Below are 26762 nucleotides of genomic sequence, written 5' to 3'. Positions count from 1 at the left end.
ATGTTTAGATTTTTTTGGTAAGCTTTTAAAAATTGGAATGTGTGAATATTATGTATTATTTTTTTAATCGGTTCTTTTGCTAATGAGGATGGTAGACGAAGAAAATTGGAAAGCCCACCCAAGAATACGTCAAAATCCCAAAATTTCAAGTACTGAATTTTATTTTTGGCCCCTTGAGGAATTTTTGGAATTTCAAATTTAACTTTTTCCGTGAAAATATAAAAGTTTGATCGAATCGAGCTGGAAAGTTTAAATTTATTTTATACCCTACTTTTAACATCCCAAATTGGTCGATTGGCGTCTCAAACCATTTTTGAGCCTTCTGCAGCTTTTTGTATTGTCTAATAGTGTTGAAAAATCCGAAAAAAATTCAGATCTAATTCATAAGCTATGAACTCAGGTTAATGACCAAATTTGTGACCCATTTAATAAAGGAACCTTTTTAAAATGCTTTTGTACCTGCTCAAAAAAAAATTGTTTTTTCATAAAAAATAACAGAAAAATGTTTTATATTTCAATGGGTAGGAATAAATTTGAAAAGTTGCTCTTTGGTATCCATCAAAAAGATCATCCCAAAATTCTAATTGATTTATGAGGTCTAAAAATCAGGAAATCAAAGTCCATTTTTTTAAAGTCGATGCTTTCGCAAAAGGTGTATTTTCCATGATTTGTGTGTTTTTTTTAACAATCAGTAATTCCCTGAAAAAAATATAGATTTGGTGAATTTCAAAAATTTATGCCCGAATTGATCAAAAATATCATAACTACTGTTTATTTGAATTTCATTTTGGACCTTTTATTATCTAAAATTGAAGAATTCAAAAATTTGTTGGAGGCCATAAAATAGCTTGAATCCATTACATATGAATCCAGGAGATCAAAATCAAAAGTGTAGATTATGAACCAATTAGTGTCATCAAATTTTAATTTTTTTCAAGAAAAATGATTACTTAAGCCTTTGAATTTTCAAAAATTTGCCAAAAATTGAATAAGAAAATTTAGCAGCGAAATCTGACTTGTATTTTTGACGATTTCTCAAAACGAGTTAGTACGTGGATTTTCAAAGCGAAATACAAAGATGCAGATGGAATCAAAAAGTCAAATTGATTAAAATTTATTATACGTAAAATTTCATCACTTGAAAATTGTTTCCATATACCTTTTTTCTGACAATTTTGACAGTTTACATGGACAAATTTTCAAATAAAGCTGATAAAATCGGAACAAAACAGGGCCAAATATTTTTTTTTTTTTTTTTTTTTTTTTAATTTTGAAAAAATTAATTTTTTGAAATTTTGGTTAAAAAACTTGTGCTATTTCTATGCAACGTCGGAATATTTTTTTTTTGCTTAAAATACTACTGGGCTTTTATGGAAAACACATATGTACTTAACTTCTTTGAATTTGATAAATCTCATTCTTCAAATTTCAAATCGAAAAATAGAAAAATTTTCAAAGTTTTTGTAATGGGGCTCTGTTTACAGAAATGTCTATGTTCTAGGTACATATGTAAAGAAAACGTCAGATTCAGAAACGCAGAAATTTTGTCAACTGCCAAAAAATTTCCCAAAATTTCAGTTTTTTTTCCAAATTTTTTCTTTGACATTTTTAAATTGATTTTTTTCGAAATTGAAAATTCTTACGACATTTAGACCTCGTTACGTATCTACTAATTTTTTCATGTTCGTGATGTGAAAATCTTTTTTTGTGATGAATTGTCGAAGTCGTCAAAAAAAGACAATAAAATTCTGTATTAAAATGTTTCCTTTTTTTGAGGGAGGACAGATGGGAGGATCTAAAATAATTTAGAATGAGCGATTTGGAAGAGTATTCAAGTCATCAGATCCAGCGACATCTTAGCCAAATTTTTGAAAAAATGGGGCTATTTGCGGTAGGCCAATTTTTTTACTTTTTCAATCCGGAGACGTTCTAATGAATGAAATAGGATAAAACTTGGGGAATGGGGTTCTCTTGGGAGCTAGAATTGACCCCTGCAGATTGGAGGGTCAAAGTTGAAAATTACAGAAAGGTCTTTTTTTTTGGAGAAGCATAATTTGGCCCCAAATTGATGAAAATGGTCCAAATTCACACCATTGGTGAGTATCGCCATTGTAAACAACATATCCAAATTTCAGATTCCTAGGTCACCCCCACCCTATGTTAGGTGGAAAAAACCTGATTTTGGCCCTATTTTGACCCCACCTCACTCTTAAAATTAACCTAAGGAGTCCCAATGTCCAGCATACAACGGGATGGTGCCACTTGAATGGCTTTGGCGGGTTTCAACCTTCTAACCCTATAGTATTTGATCCCTCTCCAGGGTTAAAAAAGTGGATTTTTTTGGCCATTTTACATGTTTTTCGACCTTTAAGAAATCCTATAGCCTCCCCAAATTGACCTAAAACGTCCAAATTTTCACAGTACATTGAGAGGATATACCCGAAGTGCCTTTTGCAGGTTTCAACCTTCTGACCCTATTTGATCCCTCTCCAGAGTTAAAAAAGTGGATTTCTTATAAAACATTTTTGGCGCCTCCAGTAGATTTTTGAAACGTGAAATTTCCACAAATTTCATCAAGAATTCTAAAGCCGAATTTTATTCTGCAAACTAATTTTAGTTTCAAAAATCTACTGGAGGCTCAAAAATTTTTCAAAAAGTCGCTGGAGGCTTCAAAATGACTTAAATCCACCAGCAGTGAACTTAATAACGTGTTTAAGTTGGAGTGAAGTGTGAATTTCGGATTTCCAACTTCTTTTGAGGAAATTTTATGGAAATTTCAAATTTGAAAAATCTGCTGGAGGCTTTAAAGCTGCTCAAAACGCTTTGAAACCGTTTCCAATCGATTTGTTTGGTCGAAAATAATTATGATGAATATATCCTAAATGTCAGCTTTCTAGATCAATTTGGTAAAATTTTGATTTTTTTTCTCATTTTTGGCCTGAATTTTATTTTCAAAAATTCACCAAAAATCAAAAAAGAGACTTTAGCACTTGAAATTTTGGCTGGTGATAAATTTTTGTATGCTCTTTTGATCTAGCTCTGTTCAGTTAAAAAAATTTCGTGACAGTCTTATGTTGAAAAGCAAAATCTGCGATTTCGACCGACCAACCTGTCAATCAAAATGGCCGCCATTTTTTTTTAGTAAGGCCAGCATTTTTAAGCAAGTTAGCTTTAAAATGTGAAAAAAAGTTGTACCAGGGGATCGGTGGGTGGGTGGGTGGGGGGGGGTGCAATTATTCCTATTGTCAAATGCCGAACTATAATCCTTTTTTCCAACTCATTTTATTTAGAACGACCCTCGTCTAAACACATAATATCCAATTTAATAATCTAAATCTCATTATTCCATCTCACTCCAACACCCAATCGCGGCTAAATCACCTCGATCATTAGGTCCCCATAAATGACCACGAACGCCAAAAAGAAAGGAAAAATAGGGATTATTATTTGCAAATGTATTCCTATGTATATGGTAGGTGGGCTCTAATCATAAGTAAATTCACGCCCGAAGGTATCCTTTCATTATTGAACCATCTTCCGACGTTAATTTTTTTTATCGATGTTCCTACTCGTAGGTACGTGTATTAAACGCATATACAAAGAAAGACCGCCGTGTATAATTTGTTCGATTTTAAATTCATCGACTTCCGCAGAAAACCTTACACTAGGTGAAGCTAACTCACCTTCTCTTATGCTGGTAGTACCACGAACTAGTAAAATACCCAGAGACATATTCTAAGAAACAGTCGCAGGCTTATACACATAATACCTACGAGTAACAATACGTGCCTGAGAATCACACCTTGTTGTGGAAATGTTAGCGACCCCTGTCACATGACATAGGTTTGCCCCGTACCTTACCTACGTTAATTGCTATGTTAACAGAATAATTAAAATCATCTCGACAACGACGGCGGCGCTTCGCCTGGTTCTGGAAGTGAAAATCACTACTATACTATCTCCAGGTAGGAGTATACGTAGTACGAGGGATTCAGCAAGCGAAACAAGGAATAATATGTGAGGGAGCAAGGGCACAGGGCTGAGGGCACAATAGGTTAGAAGGAAGGAAACGTGTAATCCTCGGAAGGAAACTAACCAGCGGGAAAGGTTGTTGATGAATCTTGCTTTTGCTTTATTGGAATGCTGGCTCTGTTTTCACGGCTACGGAAGAGCAGTAAATCCTTATAAGCTCTGCTAGGCTTAAACTCTTCAATAACAAAAATCCCGCCGTTATATTTCGCAGCCTTTTTTATTCACTCGCTTTTGGTCGTTTCTTCGCTCTCGCCTCTTTTATTTTTTCTCCTCTTCTACACGACCTTATTCATTTTGAAAAATGACTTTCGCCGCTTGAAATCTTTACTCGTGTATATTTTTGAAGAGTTTTAAAAACACCAACGTGCCCGACTCGACTCTGCCGTCCTCTAACAGTTTGGTTTTTAATTTCTACGATGGATTTTCCTCCGGTGCAGGTAACCGGGGGGAAGTAATTTTTAGCATTAATCATGTCGCTGACATCGTGTAAAAACCCCCCTGTGGAAAATGCTATAAATTTTGGAAAAATAAATTAAAATTTCGTTAAGAAAAGTTTATAAATACGAGAAGTGTATAAAGCTAGCATAAACGGTTTATACTACTAAAAGTGGAAATAAATTTGCTTGGCACGTTATCGAGATTTAATCAGAGACTGAAACGAAAAGAAAAATCGACGTGTTTGATACGAAACAAGCCAAGGATGGGAGGGGGAAGGGGAGGGAGCTGACCATAAGGCTGAGATTTGCTTTATCAAGGAGAAAATAGCCGCTCGTGTAATAATAGCCTAGGATTTGGGCGCGTTTTTCGCGGCGGCGAGAAGTAAATAGCATTTAATATATATATAAAAGTAACCAACGTCCAAACCATATCTTTTATACGTACTATGGTGTGGGAAAAAAGGCCCTTGTCTGGTACACGCGACGCGATGAGGGGTGAAAATGTGAAAAGGTTAAGACCTTAATGCCAGAAAATCTTGATTTCCACTTTTCCCAACGGGACGCGGAAACGTTAAAAGAATAAAAGGAAGTCCGTTACCTTAATTATTTTCCTCTCCATCGGAGATCTTTCTAGCGATAATTTTCCTTTTGAAAAATGCTCGAATACGTGTTCGGCATCGGCATACGAGTATCGTATACCATACCTACACAGCCGAGGCGATTGAAAACCCCAACTTACCTTCTTTTTGGTGAGTTTCCAATAAATGAGGACTTATGGGACGTCCGGCTTGGTGCTTTCGATACAGCAAATGCAAATACAGTAATCGAGCCGTGCGTATGTTTCGAGTCCGTTGTTCGAAATCCGATCTGGCGAATGCGCACAGTTCGGCTCCGGTTTTTGGTAAATCCGATGCTTTTGGAACTGGCCAAAGTTCCAGTTCTTTCGTACAGTAGGCTAACCATGACTCGATGTGTTGACTATTCCATTCGTTTGGATCTGAAACATGGTGATAGGGTTATTTTTTTGCTAGATAGGGGGTTGCAGTTGTGAGGGTGAGGTTGTAATTTGAAGGGAGAGGGGATGGTATAGGAATTGGGAAGAATTTGTGTTAATTGGAGGTAATTTTGAGGAAGGTGAAGTCGTCTGGTTCATGGGTAAAAAAAGTTTAAAGATACTACTTGTTTCGATGAAGTTTTCATTTTAGTTTTGAGGGTAGGTGAATCGTCGGATTCTTTGTTATTGGTTCAAAAGGTTTTAAACTTGATATGAGTTTTAATTTATGAACAAAGTTGTTGAATTTTTTTGGATATAAAAATATTGATAATGGTTTTTTCCCATAATAGGGTATGGAAAAATTGCATAAAATAAAATACCTAAAGAGCATCTTTTCAAAAAAAAAAAACGAAAATTACCTACTTATTTCTTCTGCATTTTTGATAAAATATCGTTGTGTTTTTATTTTTTCTGTACATTTTCATCCCCCCCCCCCCAACAAGCTCAGACTAAATTTTAGGGATCACTTGGAAAAAGATTTGTCATCTACGAGTACAAAAATTACAATCAATTTGAAGAAAATGTAAACTGAATTTTTATAAAATTAGTGAACAGCTAGAATTTTTTTTAAATGTTACTTTTTGCTTTGTCATTTTTGTTTTGATTTTTTTGATTATTGGCGAATTTTCAAAAATTCAAAGATCTGTTTTCTATTGAAAAATCGAAATTTGATCAAAATACCTAGCTGAAATTTGGTTTATACGTATGGTATCGTACTTTTGACCTGTTGAATTAAATTTTGGTGTTTTTGAGCAGTTCCGGAGCCCAGGCAGGTTTTTGATTTTTTTCAATTGAAGGAAAGGTTTTAACCAACGGAAACGAAATTTGAAATTTTGTGACTAAATTGGCGGAAAAAATCACAAAGATACTTGAGTTTTCGAGTATGTAGTGCTGAAGTTTAATTTTACATTTCTTAAGGTTTAATACGATAATTTTTTTCAAGTTTTTAACAGCTGAGTTTAATTTTGGTGCTTTTTAGGAAGATTTTTCGATAGTTAGAGAACCCAGAAGTTCTCTAGTGACCGTTTTAATTTTTTTGTAGGAGGTGGAAGAAAGTAAATTTTTCAAAAATTCTCGATAACTGAAATTTGGACTCGTGGTTGTATATTTTTGGATGGTCTTTCATTGTTCATTCGGCCTCAAATCTGCTAGTTGAGATACCTCACCCTTTGTTAAGTCAAAACGAAAGGGACTGTAAAATTATTGCAACGGAATTTTGTAGAATTATTGTCATTTTGAAATAAATGGTAAGGTTTTTTCCATTTTTTTTCATTGTTTACTTTTTTTCGATCATTTTAACTTTCATGGTGATTTTTATTTTGTCTAATAAGTATTGTTTTTTTTTTCAAATTCGCATGCGTTAGTGAGATGATACTTATTTAAAAATGTTTTTCATATTATTTGAATTTTTTTCTTATCATTTCTGAGCTCATTCGTCCTTTCCCCTCCTCCTAATCCCCAACATCATTTTGTCGGTTTATTTTTTGTGATCTCAGTCTCGGTTCTTTTCAATGAAGAAGTACGAGTATTTTATCAATTTTAAAATATCATCTATTAATTTTTTTAATGTCTTTTGCGATTTCACTTTTCAAATTTTTTACCATCGTTCATTTCAATTTTAAATATGTACCTACTAGTTTTTCCAATTATTTTTGATTTTTTTATGAGTTTCAAGTCCATACTTCTTTCGATGCTTTTCGTAAGAATGTATGTTCCTGTACTTACTTTTCTCTCTTTTTTTGTTCATTTTTAAAAATTTATTTTCAAGTTTGTCTTCGACATTTTTGCTTAATTGTACTTTCGAATATTTTTACAATTTTGCAACTCAATATTTTTAATGAATTTTTTTTCAAGATTTTTCATTTTCAGAATTTTTGGTTTTATTTTCATATTTTTAAAATTCTATTTTTGAGTTTTTAATTTCATTGTTCAGATATTTTCTGTTTTCAGTTTGTTCATTACAGTTTTCGATTTTATTTTCAGAATTTCCAATTTCATGTTCAGCTTTCAATTATTGTATTTTCAAAGTTTTCAAATTTAATTCTTATTAGAAACACCCAAAAAACAAAAAATTCTAAATTTTGATTATTGGGTGAAATTTTTCAATTTTCCATTTTCCATTTTTCATGATCGCTTTTCGAGTTTTGTTCCCGATTTGCAGAATTTTCATTTTCATGTTCAGTTTTCTATTTTACTCAGTTTTTAAATTCAATTCCGTGTTTTCAAATGTTTAGAATTTAAAATTTTATTTTTAGAATTTTCAATTTTCGATTTCATTTTGAGTAAAAATATTACCAGGTAAAACTTTACATGTTGAATTTTACTTCAGAAATTTTTTAGAATTCAAAATTGATGCATTTCCCATTTTAAAAATTAAAATTTGATTCAAGTATGTGGAAAGCAGAAATATAGTGTTCCCACCCAACTTTGGTCTTTCAAATCAATAATAGTCTCATCTCAATGAATTTTTGGATTTTTTGGTTTTTTAAAAAAAATCCATGAAAAAGGCCTAAATGAAATTCAGCAAACTGGCAGAATTCGGCATAATTTTCCAAAATTTGTCAAAAAGATACTATTTTTAAACACAACACTAATTACACAAAATTTATAAAAATGAATTTAATTTTAAGAATTTTAGCGAAGTTTTGAAAATTTTAATTACACTTTTCCCCCATAAATAGACATTATTTGATCAAATTTTTATAAAACGTATGCATTTTTTGAGTACAGAAAAATTTATAAATTTTCAGGAGACTCTTGAAGGGCTTAAAACCGGTACCCATAAATTCAGGAGATTGAAAACAAGTTCAGTGGCGTAGCCAATGGGGCAACTAGGGCGATTTCCTTCCCTTTGCGGATGAAAATTTGAAGAAAAGTAAGGTAGAGTGGGGTAATTGCAAAATTGTGACCTCATGCAAACAAATATCAATTTTCTGGTTGTGCCAACTAGGGGGTGTCGAAGCAACGACCTTTACCGACATATTCACCTGGTCACAACTCGCGGGGTTCAACTTGTCGCTCAGTAGCAAACACTTTTATCAAAGCATGTTGAAACCACTTATAAGTAAAGTGAAAGGCGTTTTTTTAAAAAATACATGTGAAATAGAAAAAACTGTCGATTTATCTGGAATTTTCGCGATTTAGGGTCATGAAGGAATGAAGTTTAAGGTAAGATATCGCAATTTGAATTTTTTTTTTCATTTTGGCCGTAAATTGCGTTTTTGCAATTACCCCAGAAAAAATCAACTCGGGGTAATTGCAAAAACGATTTTTTTTTTCATTTTTGCACTTACCACAAATATTTTTTTGCTCCAAATAACTTGAAAATGGTTCGAAATAACAAAAAAAATAAACTTCCACAGTCACATGATGAGTTACATGTTAGAGAAGTGATTAACAGTTTTACTGAACTTTTAAATTATTGCTCCTTTTTGATGTTCTACTGATATATTTGACGAAAAATGTATTTCTATGACGAGTTTTTTACATAAAAAACATCAGAAATGACCAATAGTTGATTTTTGTTCATTTTAGCGAGTTTTAAAAAAAATAATTTTTCAACATTTTTTCACTCCTCTAAAATTTTTTTTGGGAAGTGGAAAACTTATCGAATTTTTCACCGAATCAAGACCACGAATACATCAAAAGTTAGCAAATGACACGTAGAATACAGTGAGTGTGTTGAAAATGCAAAAAAATACAAAAATAAAAAAAATATTGCCCACCCCAACATGGGGTAAATGCAAAAGTCGATTTTCAAATTTTCAAAGTGAAATTTTCTCCACGATTTGTGGACCAAATTGTACCAAAATTTTACCATTGATAGAGAACCTCCTGAAGTATATGTGGTACAAATTTCAGCTTCATCCGTGCAATAGTCTTCTCACAGCGCCCTCTCAAAGTGTCACTAATCAAAAAGTGCTTTGCAATTACCCCACTCTACCTTATACAAAAATGGGAGTTTTTCTCCTTTTTGAACCAGTTTTTTCGACAAATTATCGCTCTCGCTTCGCTTATCAAGCAGTAATTTCGCCTTCATTTTCATAAAATAAAACTAATGTGTAGGTTTTTGAAAAATTCCTCAATTTTCAATTTTTTGTGTCAAAAAATCTGGTTTTGTTCCTTCCTGGGAAAAATTCTGGCTACGCCACTGAATAGGGTTGAGTCAAATTTGAGCTCTATGCGTTCACTCGTTTGTGAGAAGTGAATTCTAGTGGTAAGTAAATCATTAGCTAGAAAAATAATGTTTTTAAACTGATAGAATCAAATTTTGAAAAATTAAACCCACATGAATCATCGAAGAAGCATTTAATTGCCCAGCAAATTTTAAATGTAATTTTTCAAAAATAGGAAAATCAGAAAAAATGCACTCGGGACTTTAAGACTGTATAAGTTGAAACCAACACCAATAGACTCAGAAAATCACGAATAGTTTATACATTAAATTCAGTTTTCTATACGGCTCTTGCTCTTTGATCAAATTTTGATGTTTTTCATGGGGGAAAAGTCTAATTTAAATTTTGAAAACTTCGCAGAAAATCTTGAAGCAAAATTCATTTCTAAAGTTTTGTCCAGCGTTGTATTTTAAAATACTTTTTGATTTTTTTGGCCTGGACTTGAATGCCACTTCCGGTTTGGAAAAAGAATTGAAATGTTTGAATAAAAACTCCATTTTTTTTTCTACCTGCTCAAATATTAGGTGTCACTCGTAGTGAAATGTTTTCAAAATAATACTTTTCTCAGTTTTTATGAAAATGATAATCATTCATGATTATTAATTCGATCAATTTGATAGGTATTAGGTAATAAATTATTCAGCCTTTACGGAATTTTTTTCTTGAAAACAAAACTAACACCAACGACGAATTACTAAAAATTCAAAAAAATCAACTAGTGGTGAAAAAAAGCAAATAACTACTCGTATACATACTATGTACATAGATATCACCAATCGATCCAAGGATTCACAAAGGCGCCGAACGAGGAGAGAGGTTCACCTCCCCAGACAGAAAAATTAAAACGAAAAGTTGAAAAATTTTGGGAAAAATTGAGTGAGTTGGAAAAAGTTAAGAAAGGGCAACTACTTGAGAAAAAATTGTGTGAGCAGGGAAAATCAAAGAATTACCAAAAACGATGCCACAAAGTCCCAACTTGGTGTTAATATCCAAAAAGGCCTATTTTTTATCGAAAATTTGGAAACAATAATTTATAATTTTTTCCAAAATATGGTTGTTTTTGAAAATATGAAAATTATGTTCTAAAAAATATAAAGAATTGCGAATTTTCGCTCTGACCAAAGTTTGAGGGTTGAAAAATAATTGACTTCTTACATCAAAAATGATATTGTTTTGCTTCAAATGTTGAAACTATGTACTTAAATCGACTTTTTGCATCATCAGTTATTTTATGTACTTTCCGAATTATCATATTTTTCAAAGCTTTTCCTCTCGCTTTGCTCGGGCAAATTTGAATTTTATTGTGCAATTTTTCAAAAATTTTCAAGATTAAAAAATCAACTTAAAAAAACTCTCACGCAGTAAGCGTGAGAAGACCGACTTTTCGTAAAATAAATATCTTTTACGAACGAATTGATCCACTTTTATTTAAACAGTGATTCGCGAACGAACTGATTCGTATAAGTGACTTGTTCGTGAACGAATCGATTTGTACAAGTGACTCGTTCGTGAATGAATCGATTCGTATAAGTGACTCGTTCGCGAACGAATCGATTCGTATAAGTGACTCGTTCGCGAACGAATCGATTCGTATAAGTGACTCGTTCGCGAACGAATCGAATCATACAAGTGAATCGTTCGCGAACGAATTGATTCGTACAAGTGAATCGTTCGCGAACGAATCGATTCGTACAAGTGAATCGTTCGCGAACGAATTAATTCATACAAGTGAATCGTTCACGAACGAACCGATTCAGACATGTGATTCGTTCGCGAACGAATTGATTCATTTACTCAATTTTCAATGAATCATTCGCGAACGAATTTATTCATAAATTAAAGATTCGTTGGCGAATGGTTCTTTCAAAAAATTGATCAATTCGTTCACGAATGATTCACAAAAAATTGAGGGTCGTATACTTAATAGGAATCGAGCAAACCTAGTGAGATTTCAAGTTTCATCGAAATCAGTTCAGCCATTTCCTAGGTAATGAGTTTTGAAAAATTCTGAATAAAAATTTTGTCGCTCGACAAATTTGAAAGCTTTGAGCTTTTGAAAATTTTGTTTTCAATTACGCGCGAAAGCTACGAACTTTTGGATCATGGTGCAAGTGCGAAATCATAGGAATGGTGATGGACTTGTGATACTTCAAGTTTCAGAAAAATTGGTTCAGTCGTTACTCAAGGTAATGATTTTTAAGTGAAAAATGTCGAAAAAAAATTTTGTCGCTCGATAAACTTGGAAGCTTTGAACTTTTGAAACACGATGATGGTGACAAATTGTCCGGCTAGTATCCAAGGGCTGACATTTTGAGTTTCATCAAAATCGGTTCAACCGTTCCGGAGAAATAAATTTTTAAATGAGTTTTTAAGTGAAAAATGTCGAAAAAAAATTTTGTCGCTCGATAAACTTGGAAGCTTTGAACTTTTGGAACTTGATGATGATGGCGAAATCTCCGCTAAGTAGTGTAGTTCTGAAATTTCAAATTTGATCAAAATCGATTCAGCCGTTGCTGAGAAATTAAATTTTATGTGTAAATTCACCTCATCACATACGAGTACTTAAATATTTAAGTAAAGACTTGGCACACGAATTCATTTAAAATTGAACTTTTAAAAAATCATTTCTCAGGAACGGTTGAACCGATTTTGATGAAACTCAAAATGTCAGCCCTTGGATACTAGCCGGACAATTTGTCACCATCATCGTGTTTCAAAAGTTCAAAGCTTCCAAGTTTATCGAGCGACAAAATTTTTTTTCGACATTTTTCACTTAAAAACTCATTTAAAAATTTATTTCTCAGGAACGGTTGAACCGATTTTGATGAAACTCAAAATGTCAGCCCTTGGATACTAGCCGGACAATTTGTCACCATCATCGTGTTTCAAAAGTTCAAAGCTTCCAAGTTTATCGAGCGACAAAATTTTTTTTCGACATTTTTCACTTAAAAATCATTACCTTGAGTAACGACTGAACCAATCTTTCTGAAACTTGAAGTATCACAAGTCCATCACCATTCCTATGATTTCGCACTTGCACCATGATCCAAAAGTTCGTAGCTTTCTTACGTAATCGAAAACAAAATTGAGCTTTTTCAAATTTTCGGGGGGTGACTTTGCACAAAATTTTTTAAAAATGTAATTTCTCAGCAACGGCTGAACCGATTTTGATCAAATTTTAAATGTCACAACTAGGCTACTAGCCGAACATTTTGGCATCATCATCAAGTTCCAAAAGAACGCAGCTTCCAAGTTTATCGAGCGACAAAATTTTTTTTCGAAATTTTTCAAAACTCATTACCTAGAAAACGGCTGAACCGATTTTGATGAAACTTGAAATCTAAGTAGGCCTCTACGATCTCTATAATTTCGCATATTCACTTCGATCCAAAAGTTTGTAGCTTTCGAATTAAATCAAAAATTCAAAAAAAAAATTGTATATATATATATATATATATATATACTGTCTTATAGTACATTGCGAGATCCGACATATACACAGGCATTGCGAGATCCGACCCAAAAAATTTCGAAAAATGCTAAAAACTCAAATAATAACCCTACACCTTCGTTCGAACGCACGTTCCAGTGTGTAAACAGTGCCTTTCTATGCATTGCCGCCATCAATTTCGCGATCCGCATAAACCGAGATCCACCAACGGCCTAAACCTGATTTGGGGGTGGATCTCGCAAGATGCTCTCGGTAACGACAAAACTACCGAGGCCCTGGTCGACCTATGTGGTCGTAAATTATATGGCGGGGTATTACCCGCAATGTCCGCGCGTCTGACGCGACCTACCGCGTCCCCAGTTACCCCAAATACCTACGATGTCTCTAAAACGTAGGGAGACCCGTACCGAAGTCCGGATCGCTAGGATAGGGTTAATACCTGTCCGTACCACGCGGCCCGTTCAGGTATTGGCGAGAGTGCGATTCGTGCGTACCACACGGCCCGTCCGAATCGCAAGAGCGTTGAGGAAATATCCGTCCGTACCACACGGCCCGTCCGGATATGTAACAGAGCGCGATTCGTGTATGAATCGCGAAAGAAAAGGAAATACGGACGTCGCTCCTGTACAACTACACAAGTACCACGTGGCCCTCGTGTAGCTAGATAGGTGCGAGAGAGAAAAGAGTCGAGAGAGAACACCCTTGTCCAAATGCGCACGTACCACACGGCCCGCACGTAGCTGAACAAGTGTGAGAGGGAAGAAAGAGCAAGAGAGACAGAGAGAGAGCGCGCGAGAATGTAATGATAGCGCGATCGAGTCAAGTCAGAGAAACACCAAGTTAAAAGAGAGATGTTATTCGAATAGATAATTGTACAAGACTGATTTTCTACCCTGGCTAGAGCTTGTATTTATATAAAATCTAGCCAGGGCAGAACCAAACGTATGACCATATATGGTCAAAAAAAGAAACGCATAAATTAACTCGTAGCTAGAGTATTTAGAAGGGTGGATGTGAGATGCGCGCGGACAGAGAGTTCCGTTTTAGAGTACCGTTAGGTAGTTCGAACCAGTATAATGGAAACATGACGAATTGACGAAAACGTAAACGTAAAGGCTCTCATATGCGTGACGCGATCTCACATCCCCCTACAGGACTCCCCCCATAGAGGCGGAGCCGATAAAAAAATGAAGAAATATGTACACAGCGTAAAAATAAACAGTGCAGAAAAAAGCAAAATTGACATAAGTTTCAAAAAATTGAAGCACTGTGAGTTAGAATTAATTATTGAGTAGAAATTAAATTTAAAATGAAATGTACTTTAGAATACTAAGAGAAATAGCGAATATTTTGTAGGTTGGATGCCCATGTTACTCGTTTTTTCGTATTTAGGGAAGCAACATACCGGTCTGGTTGTTTGACTGTTCTCTCTGATCTAGTGGTGTACTGTACCAGAGCAGGTTCAAGGGGAGGAAAGTTGTCTGGTGTATACCAAGAGTCTGGTATGTTTGTTGTGCTGCTACTTTCACTTTCTATAGCTGTGTTTTCTTGCAAGTAAAATGCAGGCTTCAGTCTATCAATGCTAACAGTCTTTTTTGTACCATCCATATCTATTGTGAAGACCTTTTCTGTTCTTTTTAATACATCATAGGGACCAGTGTAGTTGAATGAGAGAGGTTGCTTTACACTGTCCGTTCGGAGATATACTTTTTTTGTTGTTTGTAGTTTTGGGTGTATGAAGAATGATTTTGATGTCTTGTGTAGAAAAGGTGCAGGTTGGAAGGTGGCAAATGCTTTTTTTAGTCTGTTTACATAATCTGGAAGAGGTAGAATGTCTTGCCTATCTGTTGATTGTAGGAAATCACCAGGCAAACGAATTGCTTTCCCAAATATAGTTTCAGCTGGGGAAAATGGAAAATCATCTCTGCAAGCTGTCCGAAGGCCAAGTAGCACAACTGGTAGTGACTCTGTCCATGTTGAGTTGTGGCATTTGAGTGCTTCTTTGAGGCGGCGATGTAGGCGTTCAATTATGCCATTACATTGAGGGTGATAAGCTGTAGTAGCGAAATGTTGAGCTCCGAGCAGAGTGATGAACGAATGGTGAATTTCTGATATAAATTGGGTCCCTCTGTCAGTTGTGATGACCTTTGGGACCCCGTACCGGGAGATCCAGTTGTCCATTATGGTTTTCACAACTGTTTCGGCTCTGATGTTTGGAATGGGCACAATTTCCATCCATCTGGAAAATCTGTCAATCATTGTGAGCAGATACTTTTGGCCATAGCTTTCGGAAAATGGACCAACTATATCAATGTGGACTCGTTCGAATTTTTCGGACGGTGGAAATGCCTGGTAGCTGGATCGAGTGTGTTTCGTGATTTTGGCTTTTTGGCAAAGGTCACAACTTTGAGCCCAGGTACGAATTTGTTTTCTCATTCCTGGCCAAATGTATCTCTGTTGAATTAGGCGTAATGTTGCATTTGGGCCAGGGTGAGATAAGTTGTGAAGTTGTTGGAAGATTTTGAGTCGAAGATTGGCAGGTATGTATGGCCTTGGATCGTTGTGCTCATTTTTGTCGCATTGTAGAACTGAGTTGTCAGCTAGCAGGTACGGAGTTAAGGCGAATGGACAGTTTTCAGTGCCATCTAGCCATTTCTTCAGTTGAGGGCAATTTTTCTGCTCATTTGCAATGGTTGATTGGTTGATAGGTGCAGAAATTTCATGTACTCTGCTCAGCATGTCGGCTACTTGGTTGCTTTTTCCAGATATGTGTTTGATGTTGGAGGTAATTTGAGCAATTTCGTCGAGATGAGCTGCACGCCTGGCATTGTATCGTTTATTGCTGACTGGTTTTTTCGTAAATGCGTAAGTCAGTGGTTGATGATCCGTGAAAATAGTGAAATTAGGATGACCTTCGATTAAATGGCGGAAATGGAGTAAACCTTCGTGAATGGCGAGGAGTTCACGATCGTAGGTAGGATAATTTTGCTGACGTTCGTTCAACTTGGCAGAATAAAATCCTAGAGGCTGGATTACTCCATCTGGCTGGATCTGCTCTAACACTGCTCCGATTCCAGTGTCAGAGGCATCTGTGGTGAGTTGTAAAGGCAATTCGAGGTTGGGTATAGCGAGAAGTATTGCATTTGCCAGACGGTTTTTACACTCAGTGTAAGAAGCGAGCGCTTGGTCATTCCACGGAACTGGAGTTTTATCGCGTTTCTTAGTATGACCTTTGAGTAGATCGTTCATTGGAGCGAGCAGAGTGGCTGCATTCGGTATGTGTTCCCGGTAGAACGAAAATGAATTAATCACTCTTCTCAATTCCGCTATGGTTGTTGGAGTCGGTAATCCAAGGATTTTGTTCACATTTTGCTGTTTTGGAAGGATACCATCTGCCGAGATTGTGCGCCCAAGGAAGGTGACCTCACGTTGTCCCAGTTGGCACTTTGCTGGGTTTATTGTTAGGCCGTAGTCACATAGGCGCTTGAAGAGGAGTTGTAGATGTTCTAGGTGCTCATCTTCATCCTTTGAGAAAATCAGGATATCGTCCAGATAGCACATAACAAAATCAAAATCTCTCAAAATCATGTCCATGAAGCGTTGATAAGTGCGAGGGGCATTCTTGAGGCCGAACGGCATACGTAGATACTCAAAAAGCCCAAATGGAGTAGTTACAGCTGTTTTTTCGATGTCATCTTTATGGACAGGAATGTAGTGGAAAGCTTTAACGAGGTCGACGACTGAGAAGATTTTGCAGCCTACCAGTTTCGGAGGAACATCGCTCATGTGAGGCAGAGGGTATTGATCAGCTTTGGAGATGGTGTTGAGTTGACGATAATCCCCACATGGTCGAAGTTCGCCATCAGATTTTGGGCGCAGGAGTAGAGGTGAAGCCCATGGCGATTTTGAGCGTCGTACAATGCCCAAGCGTAACATATCGTTGAATTCAACCTTGGCACGTTTATACATATCTGGTCGCAGGCGTCTTGGTTTTGAAAATACAGGAGGGCCAGAAGTTTCGATATGGTGCACAACGTCGTGCTTCGGTTTTTCTTGGAATGGCGCTGGCCTGACCAATTCGGGAAACATTTTCAGTAATTCGGAGAATTTATCAGATGAGTTGAGCATATGAACGGATGGTGTTTTTGCGGTTTTTATGGTGCCAGGAACGTACCAATTATTTCCCTTTACTAAACGGCGGCGGCGGAGATCAGTCATCAAGTCATGTTCATACAAAAAATCAGCTCCAATGATTGGACGATCGACGTCGGCGATAATGAATTTCCACTCGGTCGATTTTGCAAAACCGAGGTCGACATCGAGAATTTCATAGCCATAAACTTTAATTTTTCCGTTGTCAGCGCCAAAAAGAGAGAAAATCGGTTTGAGTTGTTTTTTTCCTTGAAATCGGGAGAGACTAGGTGGCAAAACGGAGAAATCGGAGCCGGAGTCGACTAAGTATTCAAGTTGAGATTTTTTGTCTTTGATGTGTAGGCGGCGAGAACATGGAGAAAGGGGCTTGTGTGCCGCAGCCACGAACCCAGTTCTTAGTTTTCCTGATTAGTTGGCGGAACCAGCGGAACAAATTTGCACGGCTGGGTGCATTTGGTGGCGTCTGCACCGAATTTGTAGTGATACCAACAGTATGCGTAAGTACGAGAGCGAGATCTACTTCGATTTCTAGGCCTATCCTCAGAACGATCGCGGTCTCGTCCTCTGGACTGGCGTTGATTTTGGATGGTCATAGCAGAAATTTGAGCGGTGTGTGCGGTGAGAGCAGCAACTTGGGCAGTCAATTCTTCGATTTTTTTACTGAGCATTTGTTCGAATGACGTGGGTTGAGGCGGAGTGTTAGGTTGTGGTGAAGGTTCAGGTTGTAGAGTAAGGCTAGCTATTGAACCAATATTAGGTAGCATAACAGCGTGTAACGAGTCGGCCATAACTGCTAGGCTGTCTAATGGTACCTTATGAATTGAGAGATGTTCTTGCATACGTGGTGGTAATCGACGTAACCATAGCCTTTTCAATAAATCTTCGTTAGGGCACTGTCCTGCGAGCAAACGCATTTCAGTTAACAGAACTGAAGGTTTTTTGGTTCCTAAAGAAACGTTTTTTAGGAGTTCGTCTAATTTTTCTTCATCAGACACATTGTATAGCGATATGATGCGAGCTTTCAATTTGGCAAGGGTACTGTCAGCACTTTCATTCGATTGTAAAATATCGCAGGCTCGAGCTACAACGTCTGGTGGTAATTTAGTACACAGGATTCCTAAAATTTCGTCTGGGTCGGTAACTTTATGGGTACGAAATTGTCGATCCGCTAATGTGAACCATAGTGAAGGGTTTGAATGTAAAAAATCCGGTAACGTAACTCGATTGAACGGCATAGTCGAAAATAGCGGAGGTAAACCACTTGCGGATGTGCTTGTTGTGGTTCCAGAAGTTGCAGTCGATATGCTAGTGATAGGTGGGGTAAGGGAGAAAGTAGTGGAAGTCACGGTGGTAGATGGAGTCATTTTTTGATTTCGCGATTTTGTCCCGGGTTTCGGCACCACTTTTCTCGGTAACGACAAAACTACCGAGGCCCTGGTCGACCTATGTGGTCGTAAATTATATGGCGGGGTATTACCCGCAATGTCCGCGCGTCTGACGCGACCTACCGCGTCCCCAGTTACCCCAAATACCTACGATGTCTCTAAAACGTAGGGAGACCCGTACCGAAGTCCGGATCGCTAGGATAGGGTTAATACCTGTCCGTACCACGCGGCCCGTTCAGGTATTGGCGAGAGTGCGATTCGTGCGTACCACACGGCCCGTCCGAATCGCAAGAGCGTTGAGGAAATATCCGTCCGTACCACACGGCCCGTCCGGATATGTAACAGAGCGCGATTCGTGTATGAATCGCGAAAGAAAAGGAAATACGGACGTCGCTCCTGTACAACTACACAAGTACCACGTGGCCCTCGTGTAGCTAGATAGGTGCGAGAGAGAAAAGAGTCGAGAGAGAACACCCTTGTCCAAATGCGCACGTACCACACGGCCCGCACGTAGCTGAACAAGTGTGAGAGGGAAGAAAGAGCAAGAGAGACAGAGAGAGAGCGCGCGAGAATGTAATGATAGCGCGATCGAGTCAAGTCAGAGAAACACCAAGTTAAAAGAGAGATGTTATTCGAATAGATAATTGTACAAGACTGATTTTCTACCCTGGCTAGAGCTTGTATTTATATAAAATCTAGCCAGGGCAGAACCAAACGTATGACCATATATGGTCAAAAAAAGAAACGCATAAATTAACTCGTAGCTAGAGTATTTAGAAGGGTGGATGTGAGATGCGCGCGGACAGAGAGTTCCGTTTTAGAGTACCGTTAGGTAGTTCGAACCAGTACAATGGAAACATGACGAATTGACGAAAACGTAAACGTAAAGGCTCTCATATGCGTGACGCGATCTCACATCCCCCTACAATGCGTCGTTTATCTATTTTCAAAAATTGTATATAAGCATATAAATAGTAGGTAAAACGAGATCCGGCTGAAAATGTGTGTACAGGGTCCCCCGGATCTCACGAGTACCATGGCATATGAGAGAACTTGCGAGATCCGGCAAAAGGATCTCAGGATCTCGCAATGCCCGATTTTATATAAAACGGATCTCGTAATGTATGGTTTTTACATGTATATATATATATTTGCTAGCGACCAGACATGTCAACTATGCTTGGCATATATGCTGAAAAGTGAACAAAAGTTTAAAATTGGCATAAGTTCTGTTCTAAATCACCTATCAAAATTTTATTTGCAGATTCAATTTAATATTAAAAAAATCTAGGTTTTGAAAAAATTAATCAGATTTTCAGGCTAAATTTTGAAGAAAATTTTTGAAAATGGGGTCTAAGTAATTTGAATTTTGAGAAAGTTAAGACACCAAAAGAAAGCTTAAACAGCATAAAAATTTTTGATGTTTTTAAATTTTCCATGGGCCAATAAAATACTGAAAAATTTCAAGTCAAATTTGTTGTCGTGTACACTCAGGATCGATGTATTTGCATACATCTCCACCAGCACATCACATTCTACTCACTACAAATTGAATGTAGACCCTGCGTTCGTCCTCGCGCCTTGATTTCTAAGCCATGCGCCCTCTGGTGGAAGTTTCTGAAAACTCATAGTTGACTTGTATAGTAAAATTAACCCATGACTTGTCAACTATAGTTGACAAGTAGGTCAGTCCACTTGTATAGTAAAATTAACCCATTCAATAGTTGACATGTCTGGATACTAATACCTATATATGAATACACGTACCTAGTACCTTGTGGTGCCCGGGTCTTTTATGGTAATTGTGGTGCCCGCGTACATAGAGGATCACATATATATGTATGATAAAGGTGTTTTGGAGCAGTTTTTTTTTTGTTGGGTTTTTAGTCATAGTGGTGCCCGATATATAAACTTAGTACTTGTGGTGCCTGCCTCAAAAATTTTTTTATCACCTTAGAGTGCATTTCACTTGATTCTGCATCGTTTTATATAAAAAGACCTTGTGGTGCCCGATTTGGGCACCACAAGCCCAAAACCGGGCACCACAATGACTACGTATACTTAAAACGGGCACCACAATGACTAAGTTTAAATCTATAAGTATATAAACCTTATATAAGGAAACCTGAAATTTTGGGAATGAGCCTATCGTGATCCCAGACCCTCGAAACGCAAAGAAAAGTCACTCCCCGACCCAACTTCCACTATCGCAACAAATACAATACTCCACTTTTCTCCGAAAAGTCGGTAAAATTTAAGAAGCATACCTAAGCAAATCAATACCTACCTATAGGGTTAGTGTCAGTGCAAAAAAAGTGTATTAATATAACGAAATAAGGTGCGGAATTTCATTCAAAAATAATATGATGTAAGTAGGTACCAAAAAGCACAAAATTTGGGCATTGAAACTTCTTATACGTATTGAAAATGATTTTTTGTACCTCATAAATTGGCAATTTTCTGAAGCTTTCGCCCTCGCTTCAAATTTTTTGCAAATTTTCAAATGAAATAAAATATTTGTGGGTAACATTTTTTTAAAAATTAAAAATTTAAAATTAAAAAAAAATGTTAAGCCTAAAAATGATTTTAAAATTGTCCAAAAACATTTGAAAATTTCAACGCTTGAAAAGTAGCTTGATATCAAAAATTCTCAAAACATGTTAAATTAAGGGGTTCCATAAAATAGACATTTTTTTTTTGTTTTTTTGATTTTTATAATTTTGGATGTATTAAACAGAAGTTTCAAAATTAATTTTACCATATTCAGTGATATTAAGTAAGTATAATGTTCTTCCATGAAAAAAAAAAACGAATTGGAAAATATTTGCTGGTAGAAAAAATTTTAAGTCTATTTGAACATGTAAAAATCAGTAAAAAAAAAAAAAAAAAAAAGAAAGAAAGAAATGACTAAGGCCCCTTTTCCATGGAACCCCTCAATTGTCAAAACTTATGAATTAAAAAAAAAATGTTCAGAGAATAAAGTTTCATCAGAAAAACAAAATCAAAAATCCTCATAAAAAAGTTCATGACTTGAAAGAATTCAATTTTTCAGGCACCGAAGGTAAGAAATTGAAAATTACTCTTGGTTTTTTGGGTTCAGTCTACGAGTATAACACGTTGACTTGAACAAAAGTGAATGGTTCCGATACTCATGAAAAAATGACTCAGCTATAGCAATTTGAAGTTTTGATTATCCACTAAGCCTAGCCTATCGAGCCTACAATTCATTTTTATAAAACTAAACATTAGTTAGGATATTACCAAATTTTAAAATCAAGTTTTAAATTTTCTCATAATTTTTCCCCAAATTCCATTTTATTGGTTCATTTTCATCATATTTCTTTATGTACTAAAAATTGAAACTTCTAAAAAAAAAATGAGCCCTGGTGCAGGATTCTTCACCAAGCTAAAAAAAACTTCACGTTTTTATTTATTTATTTATTTATTTATTTTTTTGGAAAAAATGGGCCTCACTTACTCGAGGTGATCAGCTACTCAAAATTTAAAACCTTCCTCAAGAGCTACCCTAATCTAATTTAGATTATGCTTAATGTTTTAGGTTTGTGAAGGGCCTAAGCAACAACGTCATTCGGTCTCTAATTCTTAACTGTTCAAAAGCCCTGTCTAGACTTTCAGCATTTCGATTCAAATTCGTATTAAAAAAAAAAAAATCCTTTCGGAGTAAATTTAAATTTTAATTCATAAAACTTTAACGTGTGTCATTCATAAACATAAACAACATGCTGGTAAAATTATAATCAACATGTATGAATATTATGTCACCCAGGTCACCCTTTATAAAACCAGCGATAAAATTCTAATTGCGATAATCTTTCATTATTCACTGTTGAAAAAAAAAATCTTGTGGGCGTTTTGAATAGTAAAAAGATAAGGTAAATAACAAAAAGCAGAAAAATACGCGAAACTTGATTGCGATCTATTGAATCAAAACGAGTTGTATATTTATTTACTGTTACTCATTTACGAGTATACAGATTATGAAAAAGCGCGGGAAAAGAGAATACTCATAGATTATACTTTTCAACATCTGTTTTGAGAGTAAATAACTGAATATTGAGTCACTTGATTCATCACATTTAAATAGTAGGTGTTTTTTTTTCAAAAAAGGGGTCGAAAATTGAAATAAAAAATTAAAAAAACGACACGAAAAAAATTATCAGTTTTCAAAATCAGTTTGAAAAAAATCGTACAAATTTATTTTCTGACTCACCCGAAGGTAATAAATTAGTTTCACTCGAGGTTAAACTTCTTCTCGAGGTACTCGGCTCTGGATTACTTTCGGAGTTCTGAGAAGTTCGCGATTGTTCGTCAGTCAACTCGGTATCCTGTTGAGATTCTCGACTCAAGCCTGGAGAATCGTTCGATTTGGGCATTTTTTGAATTTTTTCTTGCAGCGAAAATTCATCCGAATCATTTTCCAATTCTATTGGCTGCTGCTCCAAGCTGAGGGTTTTCATGTATTCTTTTACTCGGCACCACGAAAAATTACTCTTTTCGATCGCGTCGATTGTTTCGAATACGTCGTGTTTGTGAATTTTGGTTTTTTTCAATGTATCTATCACCATATCCGAGTCTGCTGAAATGTAGCCGCTTTCCTCTGATATACTGCGTCTGTACGATGCTGAATGATGATGATGAGGCCGAGGAAAATGGGAGAGGGTATTATCAGGCCATGATTCCATTTTGGAAATTTCTCATTTTTGTTGTCGCGATCCGTTTAAATGGAAATGAGAATGACGTAAATTGTCTCCAGAATTAGTGAGTTTTTAAGCGTAACTAGGATAGAAAAAAAATCCGAAAAATCATATTCCACGCGAGCATTATCACTAAAAATGATTCACTTTTGTGTTATAAGAGTACGAAAACGGAAAAGGAAAAACGAAAGATACTCGGAAGCAACGCATTCCACCAAACGTTATATCGCTATACTTTGTGTATACTTTTTTTCAAAATTGATAACAAAACCGCATGTGAAAAAATTGTTGGTAAAAAAAAAAATTACGTTAAACGTCAAACACTGATAAGAGAGCTGTACACTATTCAGTGAGGCAGAAGTACATTCGTTGACTAAATCAACAAACTATGATACAAACTCTCGTCGAGGTGCCAGATGAACTGGATGACGCATCCAATTCCTAGATTTTTTGGACGCCATTATATTATCTGTACGAAATTCCCATTTAATCGTTTGTTGTATGTACTTACGTTAGCAACAACTTTCAACCACTTACGAACTATTTGCGTAAAAATTTTTTCCATCGACGGCAGGGCTTTTGGACTGGAGGGGGTAGAATTTTCGTGTACGAGGTTCCAAGTTCTCTGATGAGCCACCGATCTATCGTGTGTTGAGATCGAGTCGAGCCCCCGATAAATGCGCGGTATGATTTTAAATTTATCGTTCTCCCCTTTTTTTTCTCTCATTTCCTAAGATTACCTACTGTTTGAAAACTGGTTTCGCAAAATTGCCTACTACGTGACCATTGGCTTGCCTTGTCGTTGGTTTCGGCCTCCCGAAATATATAATTGGTGTTTAACAACCGGACTTCTATTTATAAGGCGGTTCTAAAACTAGATAGATGAAATATTTATAATTTTCTGCGAAAAAGAATAGGTATACCATGTTTGAAAACAAAATTAATATTTACCATTTCGGACGGGGAGACGAATTAATTTTATAAATAGATGACGAAACGTCGCCGACGACGTTGATCTTTTCAATCATAAATGGGAGCCGGGTGGAATTTAGGTTATTTAGTGAAGGTGAGAGAAGCGAGATTAGGATAGGTTTTTTTGTGGGTTGATTCAGTTCGCGGTTGATTAAAATGATCTTTTTTTTGGAAAGAGGAGTTTCAATTAAGGGTAGAGTAAAGGCTAAGAAAATAAATACTTATGGGTTCCAAGTCGATGATTTTATTGTCCTTTCTTGCAGTGAAAACTGAGGGGGAAAAAAATTTCAAAATTTTAACTCCATGAAATTTTAAAAAAACGAATGTTTGCATATTTCCAGAACATTTGATTTTTTGGGGGGGAGGGGGGGTTAAAAATACTTGATTGAAGGAGAGAACTGTATTTTTTCCTTTCATTCTTACTCCTTGTGATGTCTAATAATTTCAGAAATGAATGATTTTGTGACTTTTTAGACAGGGTATGGCATTTTCAAAACCCTCCATCGTGTTTCAAAAATCATATAAAGTAGGTTGTAGGTTTCTTAGAACAAGAGAAATTTGATGCAGATGAAGAAATCAAAAGCGCACTTTCCTATACATAACTTGAATTTCATTTCTTAATTTTTTGAGGAAGTTTCAAAAATTTGAATTTGACCCATATTTTAATGAAAAAAATATAAGAAATTGTTCAAATCTACGTAGATGGCTAGAATTTGGTTTATGCTCTATTTTCGACCCCCTGAATCAAATGGGATTGGCGTTTCTAGGTTTTGAAAAATTGTTTTAAAATAGTTTAAAGGTATGTAAACTTGGTGAAAAATTTTCTGAGAATTTATTGCCTTTCGATTGCCAAATTGCTTCATTTTGGCTAAAAAAAAAAAATGGTGGCGCTGAGTCTAGAAAGTTGAAGCTTGAAAATTCAATAAAGACGAATATCAAGAATATGCTGTACTCAAGTAAGAGATCATTGGGAGATGAGGTCACGTGCTCCAACATTTTTTAAAACAGCAAAAATTTCACAGAATTTTTTTATAACTGAAAAACTTAATTAGATAAATGGTTCTAAAACAAACTTGGGGAGGTTGAAGGTGCAGCTGAATTTAGAAAATTGGTAAAAAAAAATTGAAAATGGATGTTTCCTTTATTTTCAAACATTTTGATAATCTCTTTGGCTTTTTCAACACTACGACTGCAGGGTGGGAGGTTGTGTTCCTTAAAATTTTAGAAATCTGCATAAATTCAGTAGGAGCAAAAATCTTTATAGTTTGATAATTAATGAAATAAATACTTTAAGAAGGGACTAGGGAGATATCCTATGTACCTAAACTAGAAAAAGCTAACGAGAAAAATATCCAAACTGATACTAAAATTTCTGAACTGAACACGAAGGAATCGAAAAAGGATCCCAAAATACACCACCAGTAAAAATTTCAGATGCTGAAACAATCATGAATTTTGGAAGATGATCATGAAAGTCATGAAAAGTCGTGAAAAAGTCATGAATTTCGCTCGAAACACCCTTGTAAGTTTTTTAAATAGCCCATAAAGTGAAAAAAAATCAAAAATTTGTTCAAAAAATTAGAAAAATTAAAAAAATTTCCTCGCAGTTTCAAGTTATCCAATTTTTTTTTGGGAGGGGGTATTTTTATGCGATAAAAATGTGAAAAATAGGTCATTAAAAGGTCTTGATATTTTGTCTGGGAGTTTTGTCAGACACCCTGTAAAATGCATTTTTTGATTTCTGGCTAATTTTCAAAAATTTAAATTTGACCCTTTTATCATAAAAAAAATTGAAATTTGATCAACTTGATACAAAAGACTGAAATTTGGTTTGTACCCAGGGTGTCTACCAGGTAGTGAAAGTAGTGAAAGTAGTGAAAAGGTAGTGATTTTGAAAGTCGGTAGTGAAAGTAGTGAAAAAGTAGTGATTTTCAGTAATTTTTCTTAAAAGGTAGTGAAAAATGAAAAAAGCGAAAAATCCAATTTTCCACACAAGAAAATTTTTGTAAAAAATGGGTCATTTTTGTTGACTTTTTTAGAACTTGAATTACATATTTTTGAAAGCTATTGCCCTCGCTTCGCTCGGGCTATTTGCTCTTCTTTTTCGATATAAAAAAATTAATTGTTCAAATTCAAGGAATGTTCGAAGTTTCAATCGGAAAAATACTCCCTTACCTCCTTAAAAAAAAACTTTTTTTTTGCTTCTTGAAACATGAATTTTTGAAAGCTTTCTTGGCCTCGCTTCACTTGGGCTCGTTTGCTTTTTTTCAAGTTTGGATTTTTTTTTGAATAATAGTTCAAGTTTTAAAATTTTTAAGCAAAAATAATGAACTTCTTCATTCATTACCCAAGAAAACAAGGTTTTTATACCCCTCGAAATTCTAATTTT

General features: G+C 35.7%; 1 protein-coding gene across 1 annotated transcript in view; it reads right to left on the bottom strand.

Annotated features, from left to right (window-relative positions):
• The window catches only part of LOC135849513 (transcriptional regulator ERG-like), a 42853-nt gene extending 19066 nt beyond the window's left edge, over positions 1 to 23787 (bottom strand). Inside the window, exons 1-2 of the mRNA XM_065369988.1 lie at positions 22918 to 23787; positions 5209 to 5466 (exon numbers count right to left, since the gene is read on the bottom strand). Of these exons, the coding sequence (XP_065226060.1) occupies positions 5209 to 5466; positions 22918 to 23389 (730 nt within the window). The 5' untranslated portion in view covers positions 23390 to 23787. The remainder of the gene's footprint in view (positions 1 to 5208; positions 5467 to 22917) is intronic.
• Positions 23788 to 26762: the final 2975 nt, after the last annotated feature.

Source organism: Planococcus citri, chromosome 5, assembly GCF_950023065.1.
Source record: "Planococcus citri chromosome 5, ihPlaCitr1.1, whole genome shotgun sequence".
Taxonomy (NCBI): domain Eukaryota; kingdom Metazoa; phylum Arthropoda; class Insecta; order Hemiptera; family Pseudococcidae; genus Planococcus; species Planococcus citri.
The sequence above is the reverse complement of the archived record's forward strand: the minus strand, read 5'-3'. Positions and strand labels throughout refer to the sequence as shown.